General features: G+C 35.3%; 1 protein-coding gene across 3 annotated transcripts in view; it reads left to right on the top strand.

Annotated features, from left to right (window-relative positions):
• The window catches only part of PCDH17 (protocadherin 17), an 85067-nt gene extending 72100 nt beyond the window's left edge, over positions 1 to 12967 (top strand). For 2 of the 3 annotated variants that reach the window (XM_026062867.1, XM_026062866.1), the window contains exons 4-5: positions 4561 to 4635; positions 11699 to 12967. In XM_026062867.1, the coding sequence (XP_025918652.1) occupies positions 4561 to 4635; positions 11699 to 12384 (761 nt within the window). In that variant the 3' untranslated portion in view covers positions 12385 to 12967. The remainder of the gene's footprint in view (positions 1 to 4560; positions 4636 to 11698) is intronic. The other variant, XM_026062868.1, reaches the window with a different exon arrangement.
• The last annotated feature ends 822 nt before the right edge of the window (positions 12968 to 13789 follow it).

The following is a 13789-nucleotide window of genomic DNA, read 5'->3' as shown; positions in this document are numbered from 1 at the left end:
ATTAATTAAAAAAATTTATGACATATCTTCAGAATTGATCCTGCTTTGGCTGGCAAATAATTAGGTCCTCTGAAGTCTGATGTGGGTGAAAGAGGGAGAAGCAACAAACAAGGGRAAAAAAGAGAGGGAGAAGAAATGGGAAATAGTTCCATGTAAAACATTTCTAGACAAAACAGTTCTGTTTGATTAAGAGACTGTATGAAATGCCAAATGTCATGCTAAGAAAAGAGTGCAATTTCTATTTAAAGATATTCAGAAGACAGAAGTAAAATATTTTGCTGATAGCCATAGTGCAGAGCTCTTTACAAATCTTGCCAATAATGCAATAATTCTACAATATCACATACGTCCTTTTAATTTATTTCTTTTGTATTAACAACCCAGGTTAGAGTTTTTTATGTAGTAAAACTAGGGACAATTAAGACTGTTTAACACAGAGACAGATGCCAGATGTATGCATGTAGCAGTTACAGTGGAAGCATATGCATAGTATCAACTCTACAAATACTTGTGCTCCCTAGGCACTCAACAGTTTTGAAGCTAAGGGAGGGAATGTTTTTATGTTATAAAATTTTCCCTTGGTGGTAGCAAATTAGCTGCCTTGTATCCATCTTCAGCTGGAACTGCAGAGTCACTTGAGACCTTACAAATAAGTTTAGAGCTCTGCTAAACTGCTTGTTAGATACCTGAGAAGTATGATACATACTGTACGTGTGCAGTAACAGGTAGACTAAAGGAAAAAAGTGTTTGATTTTATTTTTTTTTCCCTCATAAGAATGAATTTTTCCTACCTTAATTTCTTACAGAATTTGTGCAAGGTCAGACTGAGCCTTGCTTTCAGATATGGTGTTTTGCACACAGGTTTTGTTTCCTTTGAGAATTAAAGAAAATCTATTTCTCAAAAAATTCCAAAACAAACAGTGCCCCCCCCAAAAAAAAACAAAAAAAAAACAAAAACAAAAACAAAGCTATTTTTTATTAGGAAACCCAGAGGCTGTTTGTGAAAAAGATGAAATAGCTATTGAGGCCCAGTTTTTTCTGTTTCCCATTACCTGTTATACTAAGAATCAAGCCAAAAATATCTGTAGACATCTTGTCCCTTTTCTTTCCTTTAGAACAAAAGGTCTAGGAGAAGGGGACACCCATTAATATCAAAATCAAGGAAATCACAGTGGAAAGCATACATGGAACTGTAAATTAAGTAAATATCATCAATGATGGGTTCCAGTAAATCAAAMGGTCTCTCTGAATACCCCAAGAAAATCTATCATGTCTGACTCTCTATAATATATTTTGCAATATTTCATAGCATGTCTGCCCCATTTCTAGTATTGTAGCATCTTCATCATCATTTCTTCATTTCATTTTCTAAAAGGATAGACACTAACCAACATATTCTGAAGTTCCTTCAGTAGCTTAAAAATAGCAGGTGCAACTTCTACTTGCTTTGTCAGAACACTGTTTAACTTACCTAAGGGCAATCCAATGATAAGGCATTATACAGCGTTCAGGTAAACAAGCTGGGGGCACAACTAAGAGAAATTACACTGACTGCATCTCATTTGTTGGTGGTATTTCTAGCTTGTCTTTAAGTCCACGTCCAGGAGTATAAAAATTTCTGAAAGGAACACGACTCGGGCGATGGGTTGCTAAAAAAACAGAAAAAATAACTTCTAACAGGAAATAGGCTTAAAAATTGAAATCATTAGTGAAAGCAATGGATATATAATAATGCCATATTTGGAAACAGACCCCAAAATACTCAGTTTCCTGAAAGGTATGTTTTGTCTTGTCACAGTGCTCAGACATCAGTAAAACAGATTAAGCTATAACAAATGGAAAGATGACTGAACGAAAAGGTGAACAGCTCAGCTGCTGCAAAAAAAGAGTAACTAGCAAATGAGCTTTTCTGTATTAGTGTTGTTAAGATCTACAGTCTCATAATTGTGATCCTGAAAATATAAGAAAACAATCTGGAACTTAAGGTTCTTGATGGAGTATCTGGGAAAAAGAAGACATGAATACTCTGAGGTCATCTTCAGTAAGTATCTTTCAGAGATTCATTTACAGTTCAGAACAGTACAGAACCCGAAAATATATCAACTCAGTGTACGTGTACAGTTCTCTTTACCAAACTACTTATACTTACAGCATCCTTAATTATTCTTTCTGATTGATCTAATTGGAGCAGCATCCAGGTAGAAAGTGAAGTAGCATTATGAAACTCAAATTACTGAAAGAATATAGGTGCTTCATAAATTGGTATATGGGGAATCCCACCCTGGAAATCTATTTTGAAGGTAGCAATAAAGCATAATACCAGCAATCTGCTAAACAATAGTCTATGACACCATCTAGTCAAAGAATAATATGCAATAATGTGAATATGCTACTTATCATGGCATAGGTGAGATTACAAAAGAAATTGTTAAATCTTTTTTTTTTTCCTTTGCCTATAAATACATTTTTATATCTATATGTCCAAGTGAGGATTCCTTAAAGTGCCTGGACCACTGTATAGCCAGCATTTTTCTGAGAGCAGAATCATGAAAGCATTTTTCCTCTTATTCTGTCAGATGCTTTCTACCTCCCATGAAGTCCAAAGTGTATGACCCTTGTGCAACATCAGCCTTTTGAAGCAGAGAATGATACTCAGTGGGCTTTTCCATCTATCAGTGTAAAACAGACATGGTCTCATTATGTCTGGTAAAAGAGATTTTAAATGTAAATCCAGGCATGCTGGCAGGAATATGAGGGAAGCAGTACTCTCTCTCACCAAAGTAGCCAAATTTAGGATGGTTCAGTTTCCATATTGCCTTTGGACTTTTTTGTGAGACTTTATAAAGGAAAATTGGTAGCGTTTAAAAAGCTTTAATGCATTGATTCTGTATCGGACAAAACCATGGTCTGACACAGAGCTTTATATACTTCCAGACTGCTAGGATATAAGCACAGCCATTGAAAGTATATAGAAACAAAGTTCTTCAATATCCTATTATGTTTCTCTCAGTGGCACCCTCATCAGTCAATGTTTGTAAACGAGTTGTCATCTCCAAATTCGAGAGAAGCTTACAAAGCAAAAAGCTTAGTGCCTTCTGATTAAAGACATGTATACTGAGATAATTGATAGCCAGTGAAGAGGACTCAGTGGTATAACATATAGCTAATCATTGGTGGTTTGATGGTGTGACAGATGGGGATAGCTTCTTTAAATTATGGAGCTTTTGCATCGGTATTTTCAGGAAATGCCAACAGCCTGATTATATTTTCATTAATGTTGTCTTTCCTTCCTATTTATTGCTTTTGTTTGTCATAATCGCTTCTTGCCTCTTGCCTGTAACTGTACAATCTATTATTAGTTGTATAGGATGCAGCACAATGGGCCTGGTTCCTGACTGAATTCCTAAACATCGCCACAGTACAAAATACAGTGCCTGTATTTACTAAATATTACAAATTAGATATGGAAATTACTGCTATTACAATTATGACTAGCTCGCAATAAAGTAAGTTAGTAAAAAAGCATGTGAATACCATGCAATATCTTGAAATGATTACACAAATTTGGTTATGTTTCAGATTAAGAGTTATTCCATTTTTAAAGGCCAGTTCTGAAACAATCTCTCCATAAAATCTGTGGAACTGCCTTGATCAAGAATAGGAAAATAYGCCACATTAAAAAAGTTCCTTCTAACAGATCTGCAAATGTGTTTTCTTCTGTTAACTTTTGCAGTTTTGTTTCTCTTCTTTTCCAGGAAACAGCTCTTGGGCTCTACAACAGGGGTTTACTGTTTAAAACTAAGAATTTGTCAGATAGACCACTAAAGTTTCTCTGTAGCTTCTCAGCTGAGTGCAGAGCCGGCACAGCTAGATCTTGCACCTTGCTCCCAGCAGCCCCGAGCTAGGAAGTTTTTTATGATGGACAGGGGAGAGGCCAAAAGGTCTTTTCATGGCTGTCCTATAGTCCTTTGGCAGCCGTAAGCCAACTGTCACAAATGATAGTAGGTCCCAGCCTTTCCGTAGTCTGACTTACAGGCAGGCTTTGGAAGGCAAATCTGGGTGCTTCTTCCCAGCCCCTTCTTTCTCCTCTAACGGGGAAGAAGTGGGACACCCTTTCTGGTACTCACACCGGCACTCTTGTCCCTCGCTGCTCACAACGGCCCCAACCTCGTAGGAAAGCGGGTAATGAAGCACCCAGAGCTCTCCTCTCCTCTCTGCGATATTGCTAGGTGGCTGAAATGGAAAAGGACCAGCAGTTTCTGAGGTGGCTCCCCTCATGCCACGGCTTTGCYTGGGGCTGTCTGAGAGCCATGTCCTTTCCCTTCTCCGTCTCCACGCATGGGTCAAAGAACACATTTTCAGTTCGCAGGCAAATATAAACTTCTGTGTTTATACAGCCACCTTTGGTAGGCATAGTGCAAACTTTCAAGGGCTATGAGCTGTGCCTAGACCACAGATAGAAACTTTTTTTTTTTTCTGCTGGGAAGTTTTGACATTGCTGGGAATTTTGGAAGCAGAGCCTATCCCTGTCTGTGACTCACAGGTCTGATTTGCCTCCAGAACAGCAAGGCAGAGGCCAAAGACCCATCATTGGGATCTGTGGACCAGCCCGCTGTGAGGAGGGAAAATTTTCAGGTAACGGAAATGTTTTCTTGCTCGCATGCGGTCTTTAAATACAAATATATGATTGCCATTAAATCGTAAACATTAATTTAAAGCATACTTCCGTAAGAAAAATGTTAAATGTTCTGTAGTGCTTAATGCTATCCTGCAATATCCCTCCAATATTTATGGTCCAGGACAATCGTGAACTAGAATTAAATCCATGGGCCCACCAGCTGTTTATTGCTTTTGAAGTGTTTTATGGTATATCAATATTAGAAATGTATTCTGTTTATACTGTATCCAGAAAACAAGCAAACAAACAAAAACAGGATGGAAACTCTGTATAAGGATTATAGGCCTCAAAAGCTTATAGTTATAATATCAAGAAAAGACCTTGTGATCCAAGAGGTTTAAAGAAGTGGCAGTCTGTTCTTATTTTGCTGCCAGTCATTTTGCCAATCTGAGCTACATAATTGCTTTGCCTAACTGAAAGGAGCCTTTAAGCAGACAAGCCAATATAAATACTCAGATTGGAGACAGCTCTGTTTAATAACAGCAAGCATGTGTATAGAAGTATTTGTTTACCTCTGCTTATTTATGTCAAAATCAATTGTAATTAAACAGGAATCCAACCTCAGAAGTAGTACTTCAGCTGATTGTTCTCATCAGAAGTGTCAAATAGCCCTAGTGTTTAGGACATGTCAAAAAAAGAAGCCTGTTATTTTACTCCTGTAATAAATACCTACCTATAGTCTTTTCCTTTTTTTAGTAAAGGCAATTTTCTGCCTCAAATCATAAATAAGACGCCATTTCATATCAGTTCTGGGAGGTTTATTGATCATATTACAAGAATTACTCACYCTAGTTCTGAAAGAGGGAGTTATTTGTATTTTCTTTTGGACATTAGATATAATTTATTGTCCATCTGTTTACACGTATATACACAAAATACAGGGCTTTCATATCTATTTCAAGATATGAAAATATATAAAACTTATGTTATTTTATTGGTTTAAAGCAAATACTGTTTTTTTTTTCACATAGTGTGTTTGGGGTTAGACTAGGGAATATATATGTTACAAAGAATTTTATAACTTGTTTCATTATTGAATGAATTTAAATGGAAATATTTTCAATAATGAATATGAATTCACAAAATCAAGGGTCAAATGAGTCTTTCTCCTAGGTAAGTCAGTGTGAAGTCCAGGCATGCATTCAAAGGCAGATCTTTTCCTTTGTAATGTGAGACAAAGGTCAGAAAAAAACGTGAATTACTGTTCACTGTGTAATGTAGTGAAGAATAGAGCACTTCAAGAGCGAAGGTGGAGAGTATCAGCAGTTTAGAACTGCATGCTTCAAAAAGAGGAACATACACATTTTGGGCTCGGTCCTGCAGTATAATTTTCATTTGGAGCTGTTAGTCACTGAACCATTCCAGTGAGCTATCCCTGCCACTTACTGATTATTTTTTAGCTTCCATATTTACAGAAAAGAAGAGAAAAAAATGTCTATTAGATTGAAATGTTAATGCAGTAATAAAAACTAGGTGCCACCTGTTTAAAGTGAAAAAAGGAGTAGATGAGTAAGAAAGATATATGAAAGTTAGACTAGGATCTCCTGGGACAATAAAACATAACAAAGGCTTTTGACATTTTAAAACATTCAGTGTTCTTTATGTACTTATTTAATCATAGTCTCATTTAATCTTCATCCATGAACACATAGTAGTACAAAACTACATTTTTTTTATATATTCTGAGTAAAAAGTTCTCAGGAAAGAATGCACTTGAACAATCACTTACCAGGCCAGACCTTATAAATTATAATGGACCAAACTTTGCCTACTTTGCTCAAGTGCAAACAGGTTTAGGGAGGAATATGATTATGTTTCTCATATTCAAAATCTGATTTCACTCATGCACAAGCCTGAACATACCTTATTAAATTATATACAGTACTTCAATACAGACTACAGTGATTTTCATATTATAAACTTAGGACATGAAATATTTCTTGAAAGTGTTTGTATGCTGAGGTTTCATGTACATGGATTATTTACTTTTAATCTGCTTTTCAGCTTTGTGTGTGTTTGTGTAATTTAAAGAATTAGGATCCAATTAAAGTGAAAAAGCATTGTACTTATGAAGCCAGTTATGCTATACTGAGTCACTGTTAAAAAGAAAAAAGAAAAAAAAACTTGCATTTCTTCTTTGTTATCATTATGCAAATTTCTTATAATTAATGAGTCAAACTATGATATCTCAGCTTTAGCCATCGAAAGGAGCCAGCTATCTAAAATATTAATTAATTAACTTTATAGTGTACTATGGTTAGAGTGAAATCAGTATCTTTATTTAATTTTGTTCAAAATATTTATGAGGAAAGAATAGGAAATAAAAATAAAAGTTTTTTTTGCTTTAAGCTTGCTACARAAGGCAGATTTTAAATATAGCTTCTCTGGAAAAGTAGAATAAAATATGCAGGGTATGTCATATGTTACAGCAAAATACATACCTTGCTTTGCAATTTGTATGTTGCCAACATAAGTTTCTTCCTACACCATCTTTAATTTCTCTCCAGTGTAAATTTTCTGTCTAGGTGACTGTTGTTTCCAGATAACTTGTTTCCTTTTCTTTCTATGGCTGATAATTTAGCAGTTCTATTTTAGTGTATGTTCTCCCTAAAGTGCATAAAGCACTTCTGACTGTTTACCCTTAAAGCTCCAGAGAGTTAGGGAAACCTCCAGGCTGCTTGTGTTTATTGTACACTTTTGTATTGTCAAGGGTTTATTTTCAACAGGAGGGAGAGAAGTGGAGAGATAAAGACCGATGGTGCATATCACTCTACCAGCACATCTTGCTGTACAGCGCTGTGTATGACCTATGTATATACACACACACGCACACACACGCACACACACACACACACCCCTCCCTATTTGTACCTATACACACACAGATATATATATTTACCTTTAAATTGATTMTTTTTTTCTCATAAATACTAATTTGGTCCTTGGTGGTGATAGTTCACTTTGTGTTTACAGTTTCTGCTGCTACTACAAAAGCTCCTGTTCGATTTTCTTCACTGTCTGCTAGCTGCAGCACTCAAAATTACAGGCTAATGGTGAGACGAGCAGTTTATAATGTATGATAATCAATACTCAAAATCTGTTTTCTATGATGTGACACAAAACAGCAAAGTAAAAAGATTCAGATTTTCAAAACTAGAGTGCCAAAGCTTGTGCGATGCAGGTGGTTTTCACTTCAAGGTCATCTTGTATTTGTTCCCTCACAAAACTATCTTCTTTTTTGGCTTCATATTTAATTCAGTCACTGCTAGGATGTCCACGGAACAGAAATGGAAAGTTAGTCAATACTGTGAGTGTGAATGCAAGTGTAAAAACTGCTTTAGCAAATGCAGGAAATGAGAAGGGGAAGGGAAATATGGCATGCAATATATATAATATATGATATATATCTCTTTTACTTAAAGGGATTGCCAGCAAACTTTCTGTTTTTATTGGCAGTAATGAATAATGCAAATACCGCATGTGAGATCCTCACACCTGGTGTATGTGTATGCACATGCATAAAAGCTGAGAATTTCAAATCTTAAAACATAATTTGGTTACAAAATTAACCTAATTGGTTTTGAAAATCTCAAAGCATAGTTTTTGACACAGTACTGATTACCCTGTGAAATCTCAAGTTAACATTCTACCTAGTGTTTTCAGTAGCTGAGAACTTTTTTGATCTTTTCTTTTCATCTATAGTTTGGCCATTTTGATCTCAGTTCCGGGAATAGTTTGTATTTATTATTTTTTTAAACAAATATGGTTCTGCCAATTTTTAGAATAAGAGACAGTGGAAAATATTATATTATCTACATTATACAGCTGTATATTTTATATTTATAAATATATGTTTAATGTAGTTTGCAAATTATATATGCATATAGGAATATTTATTTATTTCATTTTTAGATAATCTGACACAGAAACAGTACTTGAAAGAGAGGAAGAACTTCCCTTCCTCAGATGTTCTTTTAGTGGTTTGAGGAAATAGGCTGTCATGTACTGAAATCCTCTAAAAGGTATTCTGCTGATGCTCTCCCAGTACACTATGAGCTCTTGACACATTAAATATGGTTAGGAAGTTTACAGGAAGTGCTACTTTTTTTCCTGTGAGAAGTATAGGAGCAAAGAGGAGTCCTGCTTTGATGGAATAATTAAAAGTGGAGAAAGCAGTGGAGGGAAGTCTTGGTCCACTGATTCTGCGGTTCAGAGTATTTTATGGAAGCTAACAAATGCAGCATTTTACAGTTATTTTTGCCTTTTGTTAAAAAGTAAGGGTGCCAAATTATATACATAAATTGATATGAAAGGATTGCTAAGTTTGCAAAATTAAACAGTTAGTTGGGAAGTGGATTAATTGTTTAGGGACTCCCTTACAAGTGCCAGAAAGCTTTTGCTCTGCAATGTCATGCATTCTCTGTGTAATGTAGAGGAAAACAATTTTAGAAATATGTTAGAGAAAATTCTAAACAAGACAACTATTATTTCTTATTGCTATATAGGTCCACTTTCAAAGCTAGATGCTGAGGTTACCACAAAGTCACTCTGTAGGATTCAGAAGAAGAGAAAAAAGACTGAAATAAATTAATAATGAGCATTGGTAAAATCTAAAGTTCTAGCATTACCATTGAAAGGACTTGGTTGTGGGTTGGATTTGGAACTTTTTGTTTGTTTGTTTGTTCATTWATTTTATTATTATTATTTTTTTCCATATAACAAAACTTCATCAAAGCCTGGCTAGTATTTGCTGTTGCCCATCCCATGCCAAAACTGTGCACCTTCCTCTCCAATGGTCTTGTCCTGTTTCCTTTGTAAAACCACAAAATCTGTTCCTTAAACTCTTCCCAGTCTGTCACTGTGTTACAGTCTCGGGGCTTGGGGTATCTTTTATGCCTTGTTTTTCACTGTGGTTGCTCCATTTTGTGCTGTACAATAAAAASAGCATGCAGCTTATTTTTTGTTGGAGGTCTTCTACAAATCTCACCTTTACTTAACTTATCTTTCTGTTGCATTCTGAGCAATCAGTCTATGTTCTCCTCTTCCTGTGGCAGAGTACCTGATTCTCTCTTGTTTTTTCTCTTTCTTTCTCTTTCTTTCTCTTTCTTTCTCTTTCTTTCTCTTTCTTTCTCTTTCTTTCTCTTTCTTTCTCTTTCTTTCTCTTTCTTTCTCTTTCTTTCTTTCTTTTTCTCTAACCTTATAACAGTCTTAGATTTTACACTCTTCAAGGCAGGGAGCATACATAGGGAATAACACTTTTTCACAGTACTGTGTGCATAATCATTAACAAATATCAGATCTGAGTAAATTATCTCACCCCAATTTAACTTATCATTGTGACATAACACAATTTTGGTTAAATTAAACTCACTTTTTATTCATATGTCTTTTTAGAAATGTGAACTGTCAAAACTATTTACACTATTTAATTCTGATAGATGAATATTAGTGTTTCTTCTGTGTCAGATTTCTGCAGTGTAACTGCTCATGAATCTTGTGTTTTTTAAAAGATACTAAAAGATTTCTATGAATTTATTTTCTAATTAAGAAAGATTATGATCACCTAAAACTTGTCCTATCTTCAGATCAACAAATTTGCTCTTTTTTTTTTTTTTTTTAAGATCTGCATGTGTGTGTGTGCACGCGCACTTGTATCATTCATATAAATTCATTAAATTCATAAATTCATGTATATCTTGCATATAAATACATACTCTTTTTTTTTTTTGTCCAATTGAAATTCCAAGCATTTTGTACATACTAAATTCCTCAAGCAGAACGAAGATTTAAATCTCATCTTCCCATTTTGTGGGTTGAAATACTTAATGGTTTAAGATCAGCGTATATTGACCCAAACCTAGAGATGCTAAAAAGGGTTTATTTTATCTATATTAGCTAGAGAGTACTGAGAAAATGAAGGAGAAAAAGAAGGTAATTTGCATCAGGTTTAAGCATTTCTAAAACACAGATTTAAGGGATATTTCTGGAATTTTTCAGCTTCCTGATATTGAGTTGGAATCATGTATACAATTATAAAATGAGGAATGGCAGTCCAAACATATTATATTAGTGTAAAATGACAGACAAACTAAGGTTTTTAAAGCAGAGTTTTGAACTGAACTGAACTTTGAACTGAATTATAGAACAGGAAGTATTGAAATTTATGTTCTAAAAATGTAGTGAATAAAAAAAAAATCTTATTTAACTATATTCTTTGAAAGAAATAAGAATAAGAAATCCTGTCTGAAAACATTATCAGTTCAAATAGAGTGTCACGGTTTGTCATTCTTCCAAATTGTATGTATTGATCAAATCCATTTTCACTTACTTGCACCAAAACAAAAAAGGGGAAAACTGATTACATGAWCCATACTCATGTCTAATAAAATTGCAATATGTGCTTTTTGACAAGCTTATATTTAATGCAYACTGATGGAAAATTCTAGTTCTCTGCTCTCAGCAGGAAAAGTAGGCTTTTTAAGAAAACCTTTTTATTTTGTGGCTGTCACACAACATAACAATTACAAATGAAATAGAGGTGACAAAACCGAAAACCCAGCTTGCTGATTTTTATGATGTTTGTATTTCCAGAAAGGCAGCCATTGCTGAGTTATTTGATTTGAAATTTTTGATCCTGATAATGCCTTTTGAGTTCCTTAAGTACTGTTCACTATTTTCTAGGATGAGTTGTACAGAATAAAGCCTAACAGATTTCTACAGCAGATTAGTTTACAGATGAAGCTCAGTTCCACTGAGAATGATTCTCTAATGACCCCTTTTTACTTCCTTTGGGCTGTGTGAATGTTTTAATACCTAGAGAATAGAGTTAAATAAATCTATTGTCTCAACTAGTTGGTTTATGCAATCCTTCTGAAATATTTTAATTATAACCTTCTTCTTTCTCCATAGTTAAGAAATCAGATGTCAAGTAAGCCCGCCACAGGTTGATCATAGACTCTCTGTTAGTTTAAAGAAATCCACTTATAATTAGAGTTTTTATTTTTCTCCTTTGTTTTACAGACCAAGAAGAATGTGTTAACTGTACAGATGAATGCAGAGTGCTTGGTCATTCTGACAGGTGTTGGATGCCACAGTTTCCTACAGCCAGCCAGGCTGAGAATGCAGATTATCGCACAAATCTCTTTGTACCCACAGTTGAAACTAATGTTGAGACTGAGACTTACGAAACTGTGAATCCCACTGGGAAAAAGACTTTTTGTACATTTGGGAAAGACAAGAGAGAGCACACTATTCTCATTGCCAATGTTAAACCTTACTTAAAAGCCAAACGTGCCCTGAGTCCTCTGCTTCAGGAGGTTCCCTCAGCATCGAGCAGCCCAACCAAGACATGCATTGAGCCTTGCACCTCAACAAAAGGACCACTGGATGGCTGTGAAGTGAAATCAGGAGCCTTGGCTGAACCAAGCAGCCAGTACTTGTCAACTGACAGTCAGTACCTATCGCCTAGTAAACAGTCAAAAGACGCTCCCCCGTTCATTGCGTCAGATCAGATGGCCAGGGCCTTTGCCGATGTACATTCCCGAGTGAGCCGAGACTCGAGCGAGATGGACTCTGTTCTGGAGCAGTTGGACCGTTCAGCCCGGGATCTAGGCAGGGAGTCGGTGGATGCCGAGGAAGTCGTGAGAGAAATCGACAAGCTCTTGCAGGACTGTCGGGGAAGCGACCCTGTGGCCGTGAGAAAGTGAGGGGGAAAGTAGGACAGGCTGGCAGTTACGTTCCTCTTCTGCTGATTAAAAAATAAAATAACATAAAAATCCCCTGGTTGTAACAGATTTACAGAAATGAAGGAAGACCAATGCTGCTTTAAGGCTTTTAGTGAACATCTGAAGTGCCCACAAGTATGTTCTTTTCACTGCTCTTTCTTTTTGACAGATAACACTGGTTTCATTTTGACCAAACTTTCATTAGGACAGAGTGAAGTACATTAAGAACTGAAAGAAAGAAGGAAAGATGGTGCCATTTTGACAATCTGTTAGGAAGGTGTGAGAAAGGTGGAATCGAAATACGTCTGATACTTTAAGACTGTCCTCAATAGCTGATGCTGACTTTACTGTTTACGTATAAACCCCAAGAAAAACAGGGTTGAATAATTCTGATCTGTGGTGGATTTCCAGCAGTCACCATAGGCTTCTACTGAAAGTCCTAAAAAAGAGTTCTTGTAATAGTCCAAGCGACACCAAACATTAACATTCATTTGTGGTAAACATTTATGTACAAAGTTATCTGCCACAGAAATGAAAAAAAAAAAAAAAANAATAAGAAAAAAAAAAAAAAGACATTCCAGATCATTATTTAGCAAAACATATCCTGATCATTAGTAAAACACCTCATATCATATTAAGGTTAAATGTAAAATGATGTAGTTCATTTTGTCCTGCACACACATAAGCTAATTCACTTGATAAAAAGAAAAAAAAAAAGATTTTAATATCTATTTAGCATTTTAGTGTCCAACAAACTTTAAATATCTAGCGGTAAGTTTTAAACAAACCTGAAGTAAAAGAAAAGTTTGGAAAAAAAAAAGTTACCTTTAAGGGTAATACACAAAATAACATTATTAACACTTTTTTATTCATTTGTGGACACTAAAATAGCTCAGGAAGGTGAAAATGTCTTAGACATCCACACAAATCACATGATCATTTAAATGTGCAAATGTAAGAAGATTCAGTGTGTTTACATCAAATGACATATTTTTATTGATTTATTGCAGATTCAGTGCATATGAGCCAAAATGTTGAGTGTATAAGAGCTATATTGTGTATTTTATTAAATTAATATATAGTTGTGTTGCAAAAATATTTGGGCTTATATTGTAAATGGCAAGTGTTGCCTCGGTAGCTGTCGAACTCTATGAGTTTTGTTTTTTCCTGCTTCCTTTTCCCCATGGATTGTGGGAAGCAGCGCCTCAGAGCAAAGTCTCTTGTTTAATGTATGGTCTACGAAGTACTGCAGTACATAATCTGTTCAAAATGTGTTTGAGTGAGCTGATGGAGCTAACTGAACGGCCTACAAATACATCCATCAGTCATGATTATGTGCAAGTCCTTGTAGAAGCTTTTATTGCAAACCCATGTTTAATAACAACAA

This window comes from Apteryx rowi, unplaced genomic scaffold, assembly GCF_003343035.1.
Source record: "Apteryx rowi isolate R43461 unplaced genomic scaffold, aptRow1 scaffold_195, whole genome shotgun sequence".
NCBI lineage: Eukaryota > Metazoa > Chordata > Aves > Apterygiformes > Apterygidae > Apteryx > Apteryx rowi.
Note: the sequence above shows the minus strand (reverse complement) of the source record. Positions and strands in the feature narration are given on the sequence as shown.